This window comes from Saccostrea cucullata, unplaced genomic scaffold, assembly GCF_032062105.1.
Source record: "Saccostrea cucullata isolate Sc308-1 unplaced genomic scaffold, CSIRO_AGI_Scuc_v1 ctg2711, whole genome shotgun sequence".
Taxonomy (NCBI): Eukaryota; Metazoa; Mollusca; class Bivalvia; order Ostreida; family Ostreidae; genus Saccostrea; species Saccostrea cuccullata.
Window position 1 is genome coordinate 29,883 of NW_026929884.1, and position 24,782 is coordinate 54,664.

Genomic DNA, 24,782 nt, shown 5'->3' on the forward strand with positions numbered 1-24,782 from the left:
AGAGATATCTCTTTCTCCTTGAGAGATATCTCTTTCGTGAAAAGAGATATCTTTGAACGTTAAAGAGATATCTCTTTCATCAAAAGAGATATCTTTTTCAGAGAGAGATATCTCTTTCACTTTGAGAGATATCTCTTTAAGTAAAAGAGATATCTCTCTAAGTTTATCATAAGAGATATCTCTCAAAGTGAAAGAGATATCTCTCAAAAGTGTCTTCAAGAGATATCTCTCAAGCAAAAAGAGATATCTCTTTATTGCAAAGAGATATCTCTCTTCATTATTTTTATTTAAATTCCATTTTAAATTACTTCTCCCTTTACCGGAAGTATTTCAAAAGCTGAGAAAACTCGGTCCAGAGTCTGAAAGTGCTTATCACGTAACTCGCGGGGTTCCTCACTTCCGGGGGTACTTAACACATGCCTGACATGGATTTGTGTATTGAGTTTAGCATGTTTCTGGTTTACGCAAAGCTTTCGGGGAATGTTAAATAGTTTTACTTTAAAAGTGGAATGTGTAATGTCTCCGAATCAACTATGTACGAGTTAACTTTTTGTTTTGTTTATTTCAAGAGTTATTTCCCCTAGTTTTGCAAGCGCCTTATTTTTACACGTGCAATTGGATTGTGACTTTGTAGCCCTATAGTGTAAGTACACTTTCATTTGATATAATATTAAGATCTAAGAAATCATGTGTTAAAACGCAAACCTTGTAATGTCAAATGTTTCAGCAATTTTAAGTATTATTTTTGCATTGTCAACATGACCTGGTTTTTGTGTAAGGCTAAGCACGTGGTTTGTGTTCAGATCATTTTCGGAGATTTATACCATCTACTAATCTAGTCACTGTATGTTCTACTCGAGTATGTATATTTATAAGGATAATTTGGTGATTTCTTGCCGATTTATTACTACTTTCTTGTGTTTATTGTTTAGTAGTAGATCGCTGTTAAAAGTAAAAGTATGGAAACTCGGTTCGGTCAGAAATGATACATAATATAGTCAACATTTTATGTCAGTCATTTTGTATGTAATTTCTAATCACTTTTTATGTAATTTACAGTCTTTTACGGCACCAATACTGAATAAAGGAGATGAAGCCTTCTCAATAACTGTTCCAGTATAGAATGGTTTATCGACTTACGATGTCATAAAAATTTGGGTGCGAGTGTCCATCAGGAAAATTTTGATCGAAGTGCAGGTAAACATATCAGAGTGTCATCCGTTTCTTGTTTATTTTGAGGGAAAATTAGGTGTTTTATTTTCAGCCGAATGAAATAGTTTTGTAATCATCTTTTGCCTTAATATGTTTACAGAATTTTCTTGAATCCGAGTACGATAATGTTTTTATCAGCTGATTGTAGAGGAGGAGTTTTGTCAGTGTTAGATGGGTACTAATGTCATCTTGTGGCTGCATCCCTTTTGTTGGGGTAAATATTTTTTTAATATACTTATTTTTCAGTAAAGTTTTACCTTTCGTATGTCTGTGGATTATCTTTTTGTGCATTAAGATCTATATAGATCTATTTGAGTATTTCACGAGAGTTTCTGTTCATATTTTTTGCCCAAAGGGACTTGTTTCAGTACTAAATTTTTAACCCACAGTATACATATTATAACACAAGGTAGCTCGCTGAGTGAAAACTTAATCATGGAACGGTTTGTGCTGATCCCGCACAGAGATTTTGATTGGATAAAAATCTGTTTCTAAAATTACATCAGATAAACATCTTAATGTTTTCAGGTAAAGTTAGACGTAAACAAGTTCTATTTACTCACTTCAATATTTAAACAAAGGAATTTTTTTTTAAACCACTGATTTTTTAATTTTGCTCTTTGCCCGAGACTAGTACATACCATTCTATGGTTGAGTTTGACTTTCCACCCAACAAGCAGAGTTTGGACACTGATTATGGAGATACAAGAAAATAGAGACAAGCATGCCATATTATATGGGTGTGTAGATAAATTATCGTAGAAGAAATAGGTGTAAAAAGTTTACCCGTGCATTTCCTCTTAAAGTGTAAATGAGCATGATTTTAAGGGAGGGGGTACTCCCTGTAATTTGGAGTTAGATACCTTGTGTTATTATTATACTTTAGGTCAAAAATTTATTACAGAAGCTGCATTTAACAAACTTCAGATCTCTTAACATGACCATATTTCTCACTTTAAAGACTGAGAGTATGTTCCCTATTTATAGAGCATGGTTTAGGGATTTTGAAATTTTCTGTCTTTTCAAATTCATCCGCATAGCACAGTGGTTAGAGCGTCTGCTCTAGAGTCGCAAAGTAAGGAGTTGATCCTTACGTCTTGGGTTTGAATCTCACCGTGGGATGTGGAGACTTGTCCTTGGAATGATACAGTATAAACCGTGGCCCAATATCACAGTAGATATTGGCTCAAAAAAGATACCTTCCTGCTTAATGGCCCTGAGTGCCGAACATAGGACAAAATTTGCAGCTCTCCACCGGTGTTTCCATATGAGTGAAAAATTCTTGAGAGGGATGTTAAACAAATCTGTCTGTTGAATTAAGTCATTGATATTAAACAATTGTATACATTAAAACTTATTTTATAGCAGAGGTACAAGAGAACCATGCAGTAACACAGATAAAAGATGCAGTTCCTAAGAGATCCAAAGTCGCAGCTCCTAAGGCTATACTGACTGAATTATCAACATCCAAAACAAATTGATACAAATCAAATACAGGTATGAAATTGATGCAACAAAAAAAAGTTCTAGGACAAATATTAAATTTATTTTTTGTAAGACATGGCATATCAAAAAATGACAAAAAATTCTGTGATGTCCAGGGATGCTTTACTCCCACCCCACCTCAAGGTTTTAGACATAGACCCCTTTATTCAACTTTACTGTCATCTTACCTCACTATAAAAATAGGGTAAAATACCCTTTTTTACAGATTAAATGTATAATAATTATATATACATGTATGGATTTTTTTTACAAGATGACTATTATACTAGTCAACATTGGCCATCTTTAAAAATGTTTGTTTGATGTAGTTCTACCCACTTTTATCAAGATTGGTAGGTAGGTATCAATAGTTTTTTTTTTCTTCTTTTGCCTTACAGTATTGAACAAATTGATAACTGTCATATTTGAAACCATGCTTATACTCAGAAATCTGTTGATATTTTCATTACTATCTAGAAAGACATAAATAGAAAAAGCATCCTAAAAAAATTGATACCTTATCTTTAAAACATCTATGGAATTTAAGGGGGGAAAATTGAAAATTTTGAAGTGCCCAAAAAATGATTACTAATGGGTAGGGGCCATTTTAACAGGTCGGTCAGAGTAAAACAAATCTGTTTTTTATACCCATTTGTCCATCTGTCTAGCTGTCCATCTGTCTGTGCAAATGTGTCCGGTCCATATCTTTCTTACTTAGGGACTTTAGAATCTACTACTCCATGCAAAGATTGCCCATGACCCAAGGGTGTTTCATGACCTTGACCCAAGGTTTCATTTCAGGAAGTTCAAGGTCATTTGAAGAAAAAGTTCATAATTTGTGTCCGGTCCATTTCTATCTTATTGATAAACTTGGTAGGTTCTCATTTCACACAAAGATTGCCCATGACCCAAGGGTGTGTCATGACCTTGATCCAAGGTCATTTGGGGAACTTTAACTAAGGTCACTGGAAGAAAAAATTCATAAATCATGTGTGATACATATCTTTATTATCGAAAAACTTAATTCTGAAAAACCCAGCGGGGGGTATTTTGTCCTGTTTGGAAAGTTCTAGTTATTGTTGGCCTGAAAATGCAACAAATATTTTTATGCCTCCTTAGAAATTATTTTTATGCCCCGCCATGAATATGGCTGGGGCATATAGTCCGCCATGAATACAGCTGGGGCATTTAGTGTTTGTCATGTCCGTCTTTCCATCACACTTTGCGTTTAGCATTGCTCAATGCTCATTTTCAAAGAAACTATCCAAGATAATTATTTTCATCAAACTTCATAGGCAGATAGATGTTGATGAGATCTGAGTAACTGCATCAACATTCTTTGACCTTGACATTTCCTTTGACCTTGACCTCACTTTTCTTAAATTAGTGTTAAACTCAGTTTTTAAGGATACCATTTAAGATATTTTGATCAAACTTCATATGTTGATACAGTGTACACGTGTTCTGATGAGAGCCATTCAATTGCATCAATATTTTTTACCTTGACTTTTCCTTTGACCTCACTCTTTCTAAATTAGTGTCAAACTTTATATGCTAATACATACTGATGAGAGCTATTCATTTGCATCAACATTTTGACCTTGACCTTTCATTTGACCTTGGACTCACTTTTAACAAATTGTGATTAAGTTAAATATAAAGAAACCATTCTTTATATTATTTTTCAAAGGACAAGTGCACTTAAGCAATGCTTAATGGGCCCTTTTTATGTGCCATTTTAATTTAGAATATATGAATAAATCGTTCTCTTTTGGAAATTAAAAAGCACAATAAACATCTCCTAGATCAGCGTGGATTTGAAACAATTGAATATTTTTAAATGCCTCTGGATACCCTAAATCCGGAAAAGTCGTACCGAACATTCTTTTAGTTTCGTTTATGTAAATCAAGGCGAAGAGATATTTAAATCGACACTTGAACAATCTGATGGCGGATCATAGTCCGGCGCATTTGTGGAATGTAAATTCTTGTGCTAAATCTGTTTTTAAAAAGTGAATGAAGTTGTGTAGTTGCCTGTTGCCACAACAATCAAACTAAGAATTGGTACTCTTGCATTTCAAAAAAAAAAAAAAAAAAAAAAACAATAAAAGATTCGTTGAATTTGAAATCTATTATAAAAGGAGTGATTAGATGGCTTTCAATACCTGTTTCATTGTCTTGCTTAAATGTTAAAAACGTTTAACACTTTTATGAATGGTTCTAAACTCTCTTTACCATCCAGTGTTCTTCAAAATAAATACATACAAATATCCCAACGGCTGCGCGACTTTGACTAATTGATACAAAACCTGCGGATGTTTTACAGTGAGCAACTTTGAGGAATGTTTACCTGAGTAGAACTCACGTGACTATGAGTATTTTAAATAATTTATTCCACACGTGGGTTCAGCATGAGTCATAAAGTTAAATAGCTATCACTTGCTATAGGGAAAACATTGTACTTTTTGTACATTTTTAATATTTTAAGCACCAGCCTAATCGTGTACAAATTTCCTACTTTCACACAAGTTTTATAAATGTATTATGCGTCTTTTGTCATTCGCACAAGTTTGTACAAAGTTAGGCTCATAGTAAACAAAAGCTATAAAATGAATGACCCTTCTTGATTTACAATAGAAAATTACAAATGTCGGCTGACCCCTGCCACTTTTTTTTGGTTTTGTTCTTTGTATATTCGTGAATTTCAGCGGTAAAATTTGTTGAATCGTATGGTTTAGATATCAATTAATGATTTGAGATGAAAAATTTTGCTTAATTTGATTGTTTATTTTTTCACATTTTACCGGGGCCCATAAGTGCACTCGTTCTTTCATATGCTGATACATAATGATGAGAGCTTTTCAACTGCATTAACATCTTCGACATAGGTCCTTCCTTTGACCTAGAACTCGCTTTTCTCCAATAAGACAATAAGCGTTAAAACTTCATATGCTGAATTGCTGATGCATACTGATGTAACCAATTCAACTGCATCACTTTTCAAGATATTCTGAAATTTCACACAGTTACACAAATTCAAATTTTCATGTTGCATTACTGATATACCCTTGGTGGGGCATTCATGTTCTATGGACATATTTCTACTGGTCTTTTTTGTGAATAATGATGCATTTACGAAGAAGAATTTCCATTCTTTTTCTGAGGTTGACTCATCTAGTAAAGTTTCCCACTTTTCTTTTTATATGCCCAGATCTGAGGTGCTTTTGTCCTGTCTGTTGGCAGCTTTAACCTCTGCCTTAACTTTTGAACCATGAGAGAGACTTCATATTTAATATGCATACTCCACTTATTAACATCTTTCAAAAGACACCAAGGCCAATGACTTGTGACCTTGACTGTGACCTATGTGCTAAAATAGCTTATTTGAACATTAGCTATAACTTTTGATTCATTAGAGATAGGGACATCATATTTTGAATGCTTTCTCCACTAATTAAGCTCTATCAAATGAAACCAAGGTCAATGATCTTGTGACCTTTACTGTGACTTTATGGATCTAAAAACCATTTTGAACTTTTGCCATACATTTTGAACCATTAAAGATAAAGACTTCATATATGATATGCATACTCCACTAATTGACACCAATTTCAATGACCTTGTGACCTTGACCTATATGCTAAAAATAAATTTTTCGAATTTGTAAAAATGTCGTTGCCAGGTGCAAATTGTTTCACAAACAAATCTTGTTTTGAAGGAGTTTTAATATTTTAATTTCTGTAGAATTTTATGTTACATATAAAAACCAAAAAATATATTTAAAATCAAATCATTTTTATTTCAGTACTTTGTGACAGTGGGAAGATAGAATTTAAAAAATGGACATGGCACAATTTTCCTGCATCAGAGATCAATCCAGGTTTACTTATAATTTGAAGAAAAACAGTCAAGCATCATTTGGAGCTACATATGTCACTGCCTTAACAATATGCCGGCTTATATAACCAAGCAAGCACAGTGACCAGTTGTACCTATGATGTTGGAAGAGATCCTAAAAACCTTCCAGTACACTCATCACTACCTGCAAAGAAATAAAAATTCAAATGACTTGTATCAACATTTGTGTACATTTGTACTTCATCTGGCTTGTATTTTCAGTAATCATTAGCCTTTACACTGTTGCTTCCTTCAAACAAAATTGCATAAGTACTAACTTGCAGGTGTAAAATGTTTGAAACAGTTTGCTTCTCCCAAAGGAAATTCTCTGCCAATTAGCAGTGCATGAGCAGTTGATTGATGTCACAGTTCCACTGGCAAAATATTTGTATATAGTTGCTGTAACTACCAAATATACAAAAATTAAACTTCCTTAAATTTGTTCTTGATGTTTATTTATAGTGTATTTAAATAAGTATCCAATATTTGTTTTGTTATACTGAAGGACTGTTAAGAAAATGTTGTTCGTTGAAACAATTGTGCAAACAAGTTACATTCTGCACAGATATATACTCACCGTCAATGGAAACGCAACACCCTAATTTTAGGGTGAAAATTATATACAAGTTATAAATGTTCAAAAAAGTGACATCTTTACTTTGCCAAATAATTTAAATAATGATATACCGGAAATGCTTGTGTAATTTTCCATTTTTCATAAAATATATATATATATATATATATATATATACGGGAAAAAATCCTTCTTTCTTTACCTAATTGCTCATGTTACCAAATATGATAGCAAAAATTAATGTTTTATGAGTTATGTCAAAAGTTTAATTTGAATATCTTTAGGTGATGTTTATTTTAGTGTATTTAAATGAAAACGTACTAGTCCACAATATACAACAAATGCAGCCCGATTTCTACCATGCATTAAGTTTATTAATGTCTTAATCTAAGCGAAAATAATATTCTTAAGCAATTTTAAATACAAGTTTTTGTTATAACTGAACCTGGCATAGTGTAGCAACTTTTTGTTAAGAAAATGCTATTGAAACACATGAACATGGGTCGTTAATAGTGTATAACTAAGCTCTTTTTTTCTTTATTTTGAGAACTAGCATTTGCAATGAAAATCAGTCATTTTGAGGAAATAGAGGCATCAAATCTGGTAAAGAAAATTTTTCCCGGCCTTTTGAACAAACTTATGATTAACATATAACCTTGAAAATCCCAAATATTGTAAAAAATTTTTTTTAAATGGAAAATTTTGAATTTAGGCTAAAAAAACTTCCGGTAATGGAAAGAAATTCACTCAACTGTTAAATAACTGATTTGGCAATGTAAAAGATGTCCTAACTTTTTTGGTACATGGTTATAACCTGTATATAAAATTTCAAGTATACTTGTTAACAAATGTATTTTATTGATCAAATTTCAAATAGATGATTTAATAAGAAAGCAATGACAAATTTAACTAGAATTATGGTCCATTGATTTATCACCATGGTGTGTGAGCTTTTGTGAACTTGATACTGAACTAGTAAGTTTGAAATATTGAAGTAAAGAAAAGTGCAGCCCAAAAATTTATCCTGTACCTGATTTAAAATGAGTCCCAGCATCAATACTTGGAAGTTGCCACACTTTTCATGAGTATAAGAATTATTGGATATGCCTCAGTAACAGATCTATACTGGTACATGTAAATGAATGGCACATTCAGTCGAAGCATTGTCCCTTTTTCGGTACCCCCTGGATCCCTGTAAAATATATATGATGATAAAAGTAGATAAATGTTCCATCATAGAATGATGAATGTCCTATGGACCCAGTGAGGGCCTGTTGGAAGACACTGTTTGATTGTTCTAGCCGAGTCTGTCTCTTAATTGTAAGAGTACTAGTATTTTGGAAGGGGATCATAAGGCTTTACAGTTAATATAAATTGATTGTACATGTGTGTTGTTTAACGTCCTACAGTTAATATTGAAAATGAGTATATACATCCCTGTGTAAATTAAAAAAGGAATGTTGGACATTTTTATCTGAACTATTAACAAATTAAAGAAAAACATTCTATCAGGATTATGTTTAATCGACCCTGTATTCCCGTGATTGATGAATTTGGTCACATGCATTTCCTATTTGTTTTAATTAAATTTGCATTCTATATCCCGACTTCAGCTGCCCCTTGATCTAAATCCAGGCACGTAGCAACAAGAGGGGGGGGGGGGGGGGCACAACATTACCTCTTCTATAGAGAATGTGCATTGAATGGTTTGTTGCTCCCCCCCCCCCCACTTCTTACCACAGTATAGAATAACAATATAGTGATATCATGGAAATGTAGTATTTTATGCTATAAAAATTGGAAGTGAAAGGAATTTGGTCTTGAACAAAATTGGCCACTAACACTACCCCCCCCCCCCCCCCCCCCTGAAATAGGATTATCGAGTTTGGTCAACTTTTACTGGTAAGTATAAAAAACAAATCTCTAGTTGCGCCCCCCACCCCCCACCCCGACCCCTTTCAAAAACGATGCTATGTGCCTGAAATCAATATATGCCAATATGGAACCAATCTTTGGAGAACAATGTAGTTTGAAAACAATTTCAACTTACTTTAATGCTATAAAATGCTCGTTACCCATATGGAATAGCTTGTATGTACTGTATGTACGTAATTTACTAAAACAATAAAGCGATTAAACGTTGTTTACCTGTATCAATCAATCCATTTTCTCCTTTTTCTTTTTCAATAATCAAAAAACGAACGACTTAACAAACATTACTTCCTGTTTCGCTTTCGTTTTCAACGGGAGAATTAATTATGTTATTTTAAGGGTGATTTGAAAAGAGATATCTCTTTCATTAAAAGAGATATCTCTTTAGCTTAGAAAGATATCTCTTTTTGAAAATCTATAGAGATATCTCTCTAACTAAGAGAGATATCTCTTTTTAACTTGTTAAAGAGATATCTCTCTAACTTTAAGAGATATCTCTCTCGCTGAAAGAGATATCTCTCTAGCTTATAAAGATATCTCTCTTACAAAAAGAGATATCTCTCCATCAAAAAGAGATATCTCTTTTGTTTAAAGAGATATCTCTATTAGTCAAAGAGATATCTCTATAGGCTAAAGAGATATCTCTCAAATTGAAAGAAAAATTTATTTTACGAATAAATAGTAAAAGGGCTTGCCATATTTTCATGATATATCTATTTCTCTGAAGATCAATCAATACTGAGAGAATGACAGACTCATTAGGCACGTATATTGGGCCTTTATCTTGTGTTTTAAAGATAATACGGTTACTGGTGTTCGTAAACTAATTCTTGGCACGTCAATACTCATAACATTCAACACCCCCGTCCTAATTCGGAGGCTGTGTTCTCAAGAAAATACGCTGTTTGGAGGAAATTATCTACACTCTGTAGCTATTTCTCAAGAGACTGTTGGAGAAAGCATTAATTCTTTAGCAATTCTGTAACTGGAAAAACTGTGCTGTAAAATACGTAGTAAGATAGAGAGGGAAGGTCCCCAGAGAATAGTCAAGAAATAGAAGGGTGAAAAAATATAATGTTGTGGAGGCTTGACAAGATTCCCTAGACTGGAATGATTTTGATGAAGTTAGGATCGCGAGTTCGATTCACAACTTTTCAAGTTTTAATTTATCGAGATGCCACATGTTTAGTAAATGTTCACACACAAGGGTCATGGGACTGCATGGTTTGCATATCAGATCAGAACCACTCAATTTTCTACGTATTAGTTTTATAATAATATAATTATGTACCGATATTGCACATATGCATGCAATGAAAAGCAAGAATACTTCGAGGTTGCTATGTACAATATCACTGGTGGTTCCTGAACATTTTATTTAAGCTCAGCTCGACAAAGCCTTCAGGTGCTTGAATGCAATATTCCCAGTGTCAAAAACGCCGAAATAATTATGGCTGAAATATTTCCGACTCGGCGTAAAACAGCAATAATCAATCAATCCCAGTGTCAAATTATAGGTCAAGTTTCTCTCACGATACCCCCCCCCCCCCCAGAATTGTTGTATAGTAAAGCTCCCTCTTGTGGAAGGTGCCTCCTCCACAATTTAGTAAGGTTTATTTATATTGTAATTTTACTCAGTATAGAAAATTACCTACTCCCACTGATTCCTGATTGCAATTTATATACAGCGGACCCTTTTAAGTTTTATTTAGACTATGCAAATTATTACATTTTGGGGACTATGGCACTCGTGGGTTTGCAAAAGCTGGACGCTTATTCAAGAAGCTAGACCCTGTACGCCTCTTTATAAAGCCCTGCAGAGAAACATTTGAAGGTTATTTCGGTGATAACTAAACGAAGTATCTATTATAATATCACTTCCTGGTACGAATTTAAGTCAACAAATCACAATCCCAAATAACTGTACCAGTGATAATAAACAATAAATCGCTGCATGAGTGGGAGGAAAAATGAGACAAACGTGTATTTTATATCTCAGCTCAGTTTGTGGAAGGAATAATGAGACAAACGTGTATTTATATCTCAGCTCAGTGTATGGAAGAAATAATGAGATAACCGTGTATTTTATATCTCAACTCAGTGTGTTGGAGGAATAATGAGACAAACGTATATGTTATATCTCAGCTCAGTTTTGGGAGGAATAATGAGATAATCGTGTATTTATATCTCAGCTCAGTTTGTGGGAGGTATAATGAGACAAACGTGTATTTTATATCTCAGCTCAGTGTGTGGGAGAAATAATGAGATAACAGTGTATTTATATCTCAACTCAGTGTGTGGGAGGTATAATGAGACAAACGTATATGTTATATCTCAACTCAGTTTTGGGAGGAATAATGAGAAAACCGTGTATTTATATCTCAGCTCAATGGTGGGAAGAAAAATGAGACAAACGTGTATTTTATATCTCAGCTCAGTGTGTGGGAGGAATAATGAGATAACCATGTAATTTATATCTCAGCTGGGAGGAATAATGAGATAACCGTGTATTTATATCTCAGCTCAGTGTGTGGGAGGAATAATGATATAACCGTGTATTTTAAATCTCAGCTCAGTGTGTGGGAGGAATAATGAGATAACCGTGTATTTTATATCTCAGCTCAGTTTGTGGGAGGAATAATGAGACAAACAAGTATTTTATATCTCAGCTCATTTTGTGGGAGGAATAATGAGAAAAATGTATATGATATATCTCAGCTCAGTGTGTGGGAGGAATAATGAGATAATCGTGTATTTATATCTCAGCTCAGTTTGTGGTAGGAATAATGAGACAAACGTGTATTTTATATCTCAGCTCAGTGTGTGGGAGGAATAATGAGATAATCGTGTATTTATATCTCAGCTCAGTTTGTGAGAGGAATAATGAGACAAACGTGTATTTTATATCTCAGCTCAGTGTGTGGGAGGAATAATGAGCCAAACGTGTATTTTATATCTCAGCTCAGTTTGTGGGAGGAATGAGACAAACGTGTATTTTATAACTCAGCTCAGTGTGTCGTAGGAATAATGAGACAACCGTGTATTTTATATCTCAGCTCAGAGATCTAAGATTCTCTCATTGCATGGAAGTATTGGTGTTTTAATATAGAAAAAAAAATTAATAATGATTTTTAAAATTTATTCAAGATCAATCTACAATCATAACAATTTATAATTATAGCAACTAAAACGCTGTGAGTGGTCTGAGTTTTACCAACAAAAATAGTAATGTTTCATGTGTCCGAACGTTTGAATTACATGATACCCATTGCTGAAAGTACCATAATTAAAAACATTAAATTTTAGTGAATATCTTGTATTATTTTGATTTTTTTTAAACAAAGGTAGAGTTCTATAAAAATGATTGCACAACTAATTATCAACATTTGATCAAATGAATTAAACACATATAACAATGTCATTAGAAGCTGCTTATAACAATGAAATAACATGTATGCAGAACATAAAAACACAACATGTAACCATTTATATAAAATACGAGATTTGTTGGTCAGTAAAACTCAGTAATAATGAGGTCCTGTGGACCCGCAAATTGACTTTATTATCCATTTAATCAGTTTGGGTTATGTATATAAAGGAGTCTGCAAACACTACATATTCCTTCAAGCATGGCTTCCAAACTCAAGATTTTGTGTGAATTTAATTTAACAAAAAATAATGCTTACAAAATAAAAATACATCAGTTCATCATTAAAAACATATTTAATCCTAAGAAATTTATCAAAAAGGATGTAAATTTTTAAAGTTTGTTATAACCATAAATTAACAAGGAATTGTTACAAATTCTGTTGAAGTTAACAATAAAAAAAACAACATTTTAATATCCTAAATGTCCTATTAACTGGTTCTTACTACACCAGTTTAACTGTACAGTATTATATTTTCATCATTAAAGATAGATATATCTATATTTTTAGAAGAAATGGAATACGGTAAATCTATTTAACGAAATCCCTGTACCAGATTCATTGTTGATTTTATAAACTCCTCAACAATTCTAGATAACTACCATACATATCCATACATTAACTCATTAATTTGGCAGTAAACCACATATTCATTCATACTGTACTCATGATAATTTGTAGTTAACTAGTATTAATATTTTCGGGAAAAATCAGAATATACAACACATAATCACAAAACTAAGAATAAAAAAGGGCTGCTTCATTATGAACTGTACTGTAGTTAAAAAGTTTGCAAAATATGGTTTTGCTGCAAAGGTGCAGCCCACTGTTATAACAATATTTAGCATATTTTATTGTGTTTGTGTTTATTTTGCAGGTATCACCTAAGTACAATAAATGACAACAAAATTAAAGTACATTCATCATATTAACACATCACCAAGCAGTAAAAACTCAAGCAGTAGTTAATTTAATTATGTTTGCTGATGTTCTATCTGATTTCATATGAAAAGTATATGAAAAAAATATGTATAATAAAAATATTTCTTACATACAAATGTACATGCATTTGTAGATTTTCATTCAATATTTCTATTTCTACATAGCTTAAAATCAGACATTTGACTTCCAAACAAAATTAAACACACCTTTATAAAACATTTGCTTAAGCAATGCAATTTGATTTTTAAATAAGAACGTATTCATAAAAATCCTACTAATCACCAAATCATGATCTAATCAATAAACGGCATAGCAAGTTTTTTTTTTTATAAAATGATATTGTCTATGATTGATAAAAGCGTTTAATTTACAAATAAATTCCATATTGAAATAATTATTTAGGACACAAAACAGTATGTTGACCCTGATTACCAAACACAGTAACTTTGGTAAGAGTTTAAATGGAACATATTCATAAAAATCCTACTAATCACCAAACTGTCGATTGTCTACATGATTATTTTACTATAGAAACTGTTGATTTCTACATTTATTTTACTATAGAGGTCTATTTCACAGGAGTATAGGGGTAGCTTTGCTATGCATTTACATGGAAACTGTCGAGTTTTACATTTATTTTACTCTAGAGGTCTATTTTACAGTGGTATAGGGGTAGCTTTGTTATGAGTTTACATGGGAACTGTTTACATGGTCGGGATGATATGAATCAGAAACAGCGTAATGTCACCAGCTGGCATTGTGTCTCTTGGCTACCTCCGCTAGAAATTCTACATGACTTGCATAGAGGTCTAGTTTACCACTTAAGTCCATCCACTGAACATTCATTGCATCATCACCTAAAATAACAAGAAGTTGGTTGTATTATTAAATGGTACTACATTGTGTATAATTATAATCATAGAAAGTGGTCCTAAAGTGATGTACATTTTATATCCTTATTCCACAATTGTCAACATACAAAATGTTCATGCACCTTACAAATAAATCAACTCACAATAACCTTTCATGCTGACCACATAAATTCATGTAAATGATTTCAACAATAAAATGCTTTCTTTGGTTGTTACTATAGAAATTTATGCCACAGTTGTTGCAGAAAAAATGCAAAATCAACATTTATATAAAATGTCATCTTCTATTTTCCTTTTTACAGAAAAGCTTTCTTGAGAGTTTTGCTCAGGTAAGCGTATAAAGTGACAAGAAATTTAAAATACCAAACTAAACTTGTAAGAGCTATGTCCACCGTTGATTCTTATCGAATAACTAAAACTTGGAATCAGTGTAGGGAAACTCCTTCTGCAGGAAAGATAACTCCTATATCGGTCATATTTTTGCCAAGTTAGCTACAGTGCCATTTGTTGACAAAATATTTTGTAACACAAACATCCAAACTCACCCACCCCAAAACTGACATATATGTATTTTAGCTTTTTATGATCACTGCATCATTTAAATACAATACCCTGCATAAGATTTACCTTAAAGATTTACTATTTTTTCAACAGTAAAAGCAACACTTAAATATTTGTGAAAGAATAATTTCTGGGGTAAATCGGTAATTTAAATATTTTAAAACTAAAAGCAGAGACAACTTAGGAATTTTGTAAATAATAAAATGCTTGTTATATAGTTATGAAACCATATCCTTTTTTCTCATACTTTTTATTCATATACGTATAGGATTGGAATTTCACTGTACCTGCACACAATTTAATTTTTCCTAAACATGAGCTATCTTCATCATGGAAATTCATTGCTACAGTCTCCATCCAGGCATTATCTGTGTTCCTGGGGTCGTCCACGTACCCTCGGTAGACCTGGTAGAATTACAAATGTACATGGGATTACAAATGTAATAATGCTGTAAACATTGTAGAATTACAAGTGTAACAATGAAATCATCTCATTCAATATACTTTACACAGAGAGAATGTCATTTAACAATTCACCAGTGTAGAAAAAAAAAAATCTGTTAATTTTTGTAAATAAACATTTTTTTTAATTGTCTTTGAATAGATAGTGATCATAAGGGACTTCACTCATCCACTACAAAGGTTGCATAAACCCACATATCTGTGTAAATCTCCTTTTTATTAGACTACAATAAACCAAATAAATAGTAAAGGCAACTTGATGTTTACTTTCTCTTGATTAGGACACTCAACCAACCAGGAGAGCTGTATAATTTTTATTTACAATGCAATGTATATTTCTAATCACAAAAAATAGCTCCCATGTAATAAATCATGCTATACTTGGTGGGAGGCATTTAAAAAATTTGCGATAAGAAAATCATATAACGTGAAGTGCCTATTTCACTCTGTCTGTCAGCATATTTGTATCAGAATTGTGCATCCAAAACTTGCCTCTCCAATGTACTATAATAAATCATTTCAATGTAAATGATTACAAACTGTACAGAATAAGTTCACCCATTACCTCATGTCCTGAATTAAAAAGTTCGTCTAATTCTTTCTCTACTCTCTTTTTTTCTGCTGGAGACATTTCCAGGGAATTGAGAGCTTCCTCTCCGAATTCTCGTCTAACTGTTGCCGTGACAACTTCCCCAGCATCCACCATTCCCTGAAAAAAATAATAGACCGCTCTTATAAGATCAAATTATCTATCAAAATGAAATTACCTGGGTATTATATTTATGTGGTTATAAAAACTGAAGCAGTTTAAGTAATCTTGGCTTTTCTATTATAAAGAATACATATAATTTTTTTATTTATTTTAGGAATAACGTCTTGTAGAGTAATGCTGAAGTGAAAATTTCACAAGAATATAATTCAAGGAGTTTTTTTTATTTAAAGTTGAGGAAAAATAAAGAAAAAAAATCAAATTAAAAGGAGAGTTTCTCATTAGTTTGTTAATTCTTGTACATTGTAATGGCATTACTATGTGCCTATAGTTAAAGACACCCAAACTTTCATCTAATGCTGTGTTCTGCTAACTTGTCAGACCTGATTACTACTGAGTTTGACCTTGACCCCTGGTCAGACTTGATTACTACTGAGTTTGACCTTGACCCATGGTCAGACTTGATTACTACTGAGTTTGACACTGACCCCTCTTCAGACTTGATTGTTACTGAGTTTGACACTGACCCCTGATCAGACTTGATTACTAATGAGTATGACACTGACCCCTGGTCAGACTTGATTACTATTGAGTTTGACACTGACCCCTGGTCAGACTTGATTGTTACTGAGTTTGACACTGACCCCTGCTCAGACTTGATTACTAATGAGTATGACACTGACCCCTGGTCAGACTTGATTATTACTGAGTTTGACACTGACCCCTGGTCAGGCTTGATTGTTACTGAGTTTGATACTGACCCCTGGGATGGCCCACTGGTGATTGTCCCTTCGCTGGACAGACACAAACTGAAGTACAGGTTTGGAATCTGGTCCCTGTACAGCCTTTCCTGAGTCATCTCTCTTCCATCTGAAAAAAGGTATACTCTCTATATTACTTTTTTTTCCTTTCAATAAAATTATAGTATTATACAAGTAACAACACCTAAGTAAATTAATCATTAGATTATGTTGTTGAGTTAGATTTCAAATGGAGATAAAGTGATTTTCTAGAAGAACGACAGAATGGGAGATAAAATGAAAAAATTGATCTCGCAATCTAGTTGTCCATTCAGAGCTCCAGATAATTTTTTACCCTAAAGTGTATTTACTCCCTGATTTTCAAATCAATGCAGATTTTGATTTTCAGCAAAATGATTGCAGAGGATTTTGTTTATATAGAAATGTTTTGACCTTTATTTGGAGCTTGTAATCGAAGTATGAGTTTTTGAAGAAGGAAAAAACTTCCAAGGTCAGTTCCTGCATTTATTCAAATAAGTTTTGTTAATACCAACAAAACTTTTTGCTAAGATTGGGAAGCATTCTTTTTTGACAAGGAAGACACAGTACGTCAAGGAACACTGTACCATAGAGTCACCGACACATATAACTTTCCCTTCATTCAAGATATCGTATCAAGAGTAAACCCAGAGAATCTTCGTTAATATGGCAAGTTGAGAGAGATGAAAAATTGGCCATGAACCCATAATACAAAAAAGTTATGCCTAGTGCATAGTCTTAATTTCTACCCAGAAATTAATTTTAATCTATATCTCCGATTCTTCCTCTCGAAATGGAGATCGTCGTTGTCACTACTAGAATATTCCTGGTCACTAAAAGGCTTTTAAATTTGTACTTCGTTTTCAGAAAAATCAAACACTGTGTTAACCTCTATTGGTATCATTAAGTAAGTCGTACATATATTCTTCAACTTGTATGCAGTACTTTTGTGGTGTATTGCGTTTCTATGATTGCTAATGCGTAATTGTATGCTCTATTTTAATTTTCAATGCATATTTTTTAAAATTTAATGCATATTTCTGCAAATACGCACCTTATCTGGAGCTCTGTCCATTTTTCTGGAAATTTAATATTTTACAATGGAGAGGGGGGCAATATTTTACTTTGTGACCATGGTGATGGTGCATTATTTTACCTGGTGATTATGGGGAGTTGGGGAGAGGTTATTTATGTTATTTTACCTGGTGACTATAGGGTCAGCTGCATGATTAGGTCCCCATCTTCCCAGCTGTCCCCTTCCTTTCAATCCAGTTCTACCTCGGGGATTCCTGAAAATTAAACACAGGTAATCAGGATATTTTGACATATCTTAAGATGTCTTTGTTTATACAATAAAATATGTTCAAAACAAAGAAGAAAAACTGGAGACCAACACCTTGAGGTTAAAATTGCGGAAGATTCTCACATGTGGATAACCAAAGGTATTCTGAACCTAAAGTTTTAAACTAAAAGAAATACATGTAAAAGAGATTACCAACACTTCGTGAGAATGCAGCAGTTAATTTATTTGGTTTACCAGTATTGACCAGAGGCAGTCTTCAACAGGCCTCTGCTCAAAACCGCTACACCAAATAAATTTACTGCATTCTCACGAAGTGTTGGTGATCTCTTTTGAATCTTTTAGTTTTAATATATCTAATTATCTATAAATGAAGAACAAAGAAGACATCTATCAGGTTCAACAAATGACGGCCAGCTAAAATACCAGTGTCTAAGGTTTCCAAAATTTTATCAAACATGATAGGCCTAATTTTTTTTTTAAATATTGCTTTTGCTATTACTTTCACAATGGATGTTCTAATTTTTACTTTACTTATAGAGTTCTGTGTACATGTCTGCCTTAATAATTTGAAAAGTACCCACTACTTTGAAAGACATTTTATCTATTGAATGTTTTATCCTGCATTTAAATAGATTTTTCAAATGTAAAAAATTTACCAAATACATTTTCCAAGCTCAATTCTTACCACAATGAAAAAAATTTTAAGTTTAAATTTACATAAACCAGTCAAAGAAATAGAATACTCTAAATATATATATAATATATATCTATAAATAGTGCCGACACAATACGTACCTTGGAACACCATCAATGACTTCATATTTCCCCATGTGACTGACTCTGTTAATTTTCCCATCACAGCCATTGAAACTCAGGGGTTTATCTACCTTCTCATTTCTGAATAAAAAGTTTGATGCATAAGTCATTTCAACTGCCAATCAAATTGTAAATATATTTATAAACATAGGTAATCAGAGATTACAGAGCTCACCTCAATGAATGTTGTCTTTAAGTAAGGCAAAGTCACACAGTTAACCAACAAAAAGTATACATTCCAAAAATGAAAATATTTTTAAAAGCAATTTTGATCTGATACTTTGAAATAGACCTACATTAAAAATTTAAACTACTTCTTCTTCATGAAAATGTAATGAAAATCCAGCATCTGAAGCAAATTTGAGAGTTTTCATCTCTTGATGCAGCATTTGTGAAAGTTTGGTTTATACAATGTTATATAAGCCTTATCGTTTTTGGTAATAGACCTGCAACCATAACTTTTACCTTGTCTATTATCTGAAAAATGTATGTCCAATTCAGCATCCGAAGCAAGTCCATTAGTGTGCATCCTTAGATGTATCATCCATGCAAGTTTGCTCATTATAGGGCTCATAGTTTATTGAAATGAAACATGTAAAACTAACATTTTCACTCATCCACAAAAAAAGGTCAATTAGCTTCCGAAAAGCCTAGAAGTATGCATCCTTAGATGTATCATCTATGCAAGACTGGTCATTAAAGAACTCATAGTTCCTTGGAAATGAAACCTGCACCAAAAACTTTTAACTATTCACTCAACCGGAAAATGTAGGTCAGATTCAACATCCGAAGCAAGCCTGGTAGTGTGCATCCTTAGACGTATCATCCATGCAAGTTTGGTCAACATAGGGTATAGTTACTTGGAAATGAAACCTGCACCAAAAACATTAACCTGTTCGCTCAACTGGAAAATGTAGGTCAGATTCAGCATCCGAAGCAGATGCATCCTTAATGTATCATCCATGCAAGTTTGGTCAACATAGGGCTTATAGTTACTTGGAAATGAAACCTGCACCAAAAACTTTAACATGTTCCTCAATGGAAAATGTAGGTCAGATTTTCAGCATCCGAAGCAAGCCCTAGTATGCATCCTTAGATGTATCATCCATGCAAGTTTGGTATAAATAGGGCTTATAGTTACTTTGAAATGAAACCTAAAACAAAAACTTTAACCTGTTCACTCAACTGGAAAATGTAGGTCAGATTCAGCATCCGAAGCAAGCCCGGTAGTATGCATCCTTAGGTGTATCATCCATGCAAGTTTGGTCAACATAGGCCTGATAGTTACTTGGAAATGAAACCCACACCAAAAACTGCACCAAAAATGTTAATTCCAAAAACATTAACCTGGTAATTCCTTTGCTGAAATTGCAGCATCTGAAACTTTGTCTGGTACAATAAAACACACTAAAACCATTTTCCATGCATGTCTAATCAGTATAGGACACAGAAGTAATTAAAAAGAAAACTGCTCCAAAAAACTTAACCTTAACCTGGGACGCCGACGCCGACGCCGACACCGACGCCGACGGTATCACATAAGCTCCCCCCAACTTCGTTGAGGTGAGCTAAAAATGGTTTGGGTTCGGAAAGCATATATTTGTATACGTCACGATCAGCTGATCAACTACTATATCAAGCCAAATGTAATGAATGTATACAGAAATCTGTAGGCTTCTGAAACATTTATTCTGCTTTGTTTTAAGTTTATACCGTATATCAGGATCAGCATAGACAGGTCGTTTTAAGATTGATGCTGCTGTATAATCCACTGGTGCATAATTAGGAAAACTGACGGTCCAGGGAACTTTCTCGTCAGGAACAGGAAATCGCTTCACTTCGCTCCGCGGGTAAATCTCACAGCGTGCTTTTACATGGCACTTGGGCTTCATAGCAGATGAAAGTCGTGCCACAGACGTGGCTTTATTTCCCATAAACCCTCTGTTCTGAAGCAGAAATGTATACATGTTAAAATAATAATCAAACATAATCTGATGAAAGGAAAATGTTCTCAATTTCCACATTGTATTATACTATTTTTCCTAATTTTTTTTTTTTTTTTTTTTTATTTATTTACTTAGAGAAGGTGGCCTGATTAGTGTGACACACTATTCTTCCTCAGGACCTTCTAATTTCAACAACAATATTACATTAAATTAGCAAAGATATACAAACAACTTAGCAAGTCAATTAAAATACAAGTACATGTTTGATGTCATATGATGATAATGATAATCATAATTAAATAGCAATGATAAAAATATAAATTAAGATGACATAAAATGTTATAAAAATGTAATATCAGTAAGATTTTACAATACATAAATTATATACAATGTAATTTGAAATAATTCTGTAAACAATTTAATCCATTCAAACCAGAGACTGAATGAGTTGGACTTTTAGGTGTTAACTAATTTTATAAGAATGTCACCAGTTTACTACATAGGATAAATAATCTACTTTTCAAGTTTCAAGCTACAGCTGCTTTTTGGTCATACCTCCTATTCAAATGGTGTATTATCACACAAAATAGATGTTTTTTCAACAGTGTTATTTTCTATTACCCAGTAGAAAGAAATCTTTTACAGAAAATGGATTAATAATCCTATTTGAAATTCATTTATTTAATGTTTTATGTTTCATATTTCAAATAAAATATAGGTTAAACTAAAATACATATGTCCCTCATGTGTCTACATGTAGTACACTCACCCCTACTTGAAATGGTCGGTGAATAATATCATATTCAGTCAGAACTGTAAGATCTACCCTAGTACTATTGAAGTATTACATTTATCCTTAAGTATGTATACCTTTCGCCTACAGATATATTTCAGATACTCCACAGATAACCACACCGTGACGATCATTCTACTGCCGAGTGACTCGATACCGAATGTTATTATGGTTACAGTGAATAAACAATATTTACTAAACAGGTGTGGCAATTTTTAAAAATTTTATTAGATGTTCACATTTTACAATTTCATGTCTTGGTCCACTATTATAAAAATTGTCGAAAAATTAATTATATACTTTAGTGGATAAAATAGTTTCGCAGCAAAAACTCTCATTAGTTCCGGTTATTAATTTTGAATGAATTAACATGGTTTGTCCATACCAAGGGAAATCGATATGTGTGTATATCTGTACGCTAGCCTAGTCTTAGCATACTTTACTCAACTAAATATCCAATTTAACCTAAAATCAAATACTTACTTCAAAAGTGGCTTCTTGTATCGAGGAAACAAATAAAATTACAAGTTGTAACATGCACAAAAATCTGTGCAGAACAATAACAATCAACAGTGACGCCCCTTGGACCACGAGAGGAAGTGATAAGAATGCCGATCCCGATCTATATATTAATTCTTACTTGGTAGCGGGCTGGGGAGGGGTATCTCTAATAGCTACATGTATCTTAAAAAGATAATTTCACAAACAGAGTCAGAGAGAGGAGAAAAAACTGTCATTTATATATTTTTTCAGGAGTACACCAGGTCCCTGGATTACACGCTTGGACGAAAAAAGGCCTATTTGGAAAACTACAAGAAAATAAGAAAATCACTAATTATTTAAAAGTAGATAAACAAGAAAATTCGAAGAATTATGGTCCCCCGCTTAGTGGGTGGGATGCCATTATTTATTTTATGACATATTGTGTCAATTATGACCGCCCTGTCATATATGCCATTCAAAAGTAATCACGAAAGTTAAATATAACTTTTGAAAATTAGGTCAACATAAAAGTAAAGGGGGTCAAAAATCAAAGCATGCTCTGAAACATCTTGCCACAGATAATGCACAGAAAGCTATATCTCTTCTCAATCAAAAGTTATAAGGAAAATTACATTTTTGAAAAGTAGGTCATACTTTATGATTAAGGTCACGGGGTAAAAAATCATATTAAATTTGGAAAGGTCTTGCCACAGGTTATATGCATGTATATTATGAATGCCTTATCTTTTCTCTTTCAAAAATTATTACCAATTCAAAGTAATGTTCATTTTTCAACAAGTAGGTTAAAGGTCAAGGTCGAGGTTTTAAAATTCATGTCTATTGGAAAGGTCTCGTCACAGGTAATATTTAAGTGAAATATGAAAGCCCTGTCCCTTTTCATTTAGAAGTGAGAACCAAGGTTAAAGTTTTTGTGACAGACGGACAGACTGACTGTCCTACAGACTGAAAGACGGATGAGATTAATATCCCATCCCTTTGGCAAAAGTGGGGGGTAATAAGTAATCGTTTATTTTTGACATTGTGCATTATTAATAATTTCTACTGTAAAAAAAAAAAACAACAACAACAACATTAAACTAAACTACAAACGGTCCGTTTGACCTTTATTCACATTTTCCATTAAAATATTGAAATTTACACATATTCAGAAGATTTTTCTTAATGGTTTAAAACTGTATGTATGAATTTAGCTAATTTAATCTGGTAATTTTGATGTAACATTTACAGCTAATCGTTTAGAAATTTATGGTGTTTTTTTTTTCATTTTCGGCAGAAGAGATTGAACAAAAAACGTACTTTCACAGTTTCAATTTTAATAATGACCAGTTTCTGATATCCCTAGCCGGCTAATCTTCCACTGAAAAGGCCATATATTTTGCTCTGTAACATCTATTTTTCCACAAAAATATTCTGCCAATCTGTTAACTTCAAAGAAAAAAAAGTTTTAAATATCATCTCCCCTTCCACGTTTATTAAACTGATCATAATTACATGTGTGTTTTACAAGACAATTGATATAAAATACTCGTAAGGTGTGTTTGTGAAACACTGACACCCCCGTATGGCAACATAGCGAAGATTAAACTTTTCTTAAATGCAAAAGATCAGTTCCCAAAGAAGGGTCTTCTCACAAGAAATACGATTGTGGAATATGAAAGCCCTAGAAACTAACAGCTCAAAAGTTATGGGTAAGGTAAAAGTTTTTAAAAGTATGTCAAACTCCAGGGTCAAAGTTGTAGGTCTCTTATGAAAGGTCTTTTCACAAGTATTACATATGTGAATTATGAAAGCCCTAGCCCTAACCGTTCAAAAGTTATGGCCAAGGTTATAGTTTTTAAAAAAGTAGATCAAACTCCAAGGTCAAAGGGTCAAAGTTCTTGGTTTCCAATGAAAGGTCTTGTCAAGGATTACATATGTGAAATATGAAAGCCCTAGCCCTTACTGTTCAAAAGTTACGGCCAAGTTTAAAGTTTGTTCATTTTTACGGAAATCTCAAAGGTCAATGTCAAAAGGTCAAGGTTGTTGGTATCTAATGAAAGGTCTTTCCAAAAAGAATACATAATGTGAAATATGAGAGTCCTGGCCTGATATCTACTGTTCAAAAGTGATTACAAGTCTAAGTTACAATTTTATTTTTTGTGGAAAAGTGGGTCATACTCCAAGGTCAAGGTCAAATTTTGTGGTACCCAAAAGGTGTTGTCACAAGGAATATACTTGTGAAATATGAAATACATATAGCTCCACTAAATCAAAAGTTATGAGCAAGGTTAAAGTTTTTCCGGACAGACTTAATTACGGATGAACACGACAAAAACTATATACCCCGATCTTCGATTACGGGGGCATAAAAATCTTATTGACGAAAAAGTTTCAAATGATTAACGAAGGTGAGAAAAGTCGTGTTATAATCCGAAAGAGCTAGAGGACACAAATAAAGAGCCCCAGGCGCGACTGTTAAATTAATTTGTCACCAATAGGTCACTTTATCGGGAATAATATATACTTTATTGCATATCAATATGTCGAGATAATATTGTGTAATGTTATGAAATCTTTGGTAAAAATGC

General features: G+C 33.0%; 1 protein-coding gene and 1 long non-coding RNA gene across 3 annotated transcripts; one reads left to right on the forward strand and one right to left on the reverse strand.

Moving 5' to 3' along the window:
• Positions 1–601: 601 nt before the first annotated feature.
• Positions 602–6,610, forward strand: LOC134282364 (uncharacterized). Its single transcript, XR_009995279.1, has 5 exons — positions 602–643; positions 1,060–1,197; positions 1,313–1,426; positions 2,578–2,709; positions 6,503–6,610. It is a non-coding gene; the product is annotated as an uncharacterized LOC134282364 (long non-coding RNA).
• Positions 6,611–14,003: 7,393 nt separating this feature from the next.
• Positions 14,004–22,309, reverse strand: LOC134282366 (ADP-ribose pyrophosphatase, mitochondrial-like). Of its 2 annotated transcripts, none has more exons than XM_062764767.1 (8): positions 22,195–22,309; positions 20,686–20,918; positions 18,952–19,053; positions 18,056–18,142; positions 16,836–16,944; positions 15,931–16,074; positions 15,191–15,308; positions 14,004–14,327 (listed from the first exon to the last, which is right to left on the reverse strand). In XM_062764767.1, the coding sequence occupies exons 1-8, from the start codon at positions 22,246–22,248 to the stop codon at positions 14,215–14,217; spliced, it is 960 nt and encodes a 319-aa protein (XP_062620751.1). In that variant the 5' UTR covers positions 22,249–22,309; the 3' UTR covers positions 14,004–14,214. The 2 variants fall into 2 exon arrangements, with proteins under 2 accessions (XP_062620751.1, XP_062620750.1); XM_062764766.1 differs by lacking the exon at positions 22,195–22,309 and adding an exon at positions 21,789–21,918.
• Positions 22,310–24,782: the final 2,473 nt, after the last annotated feature.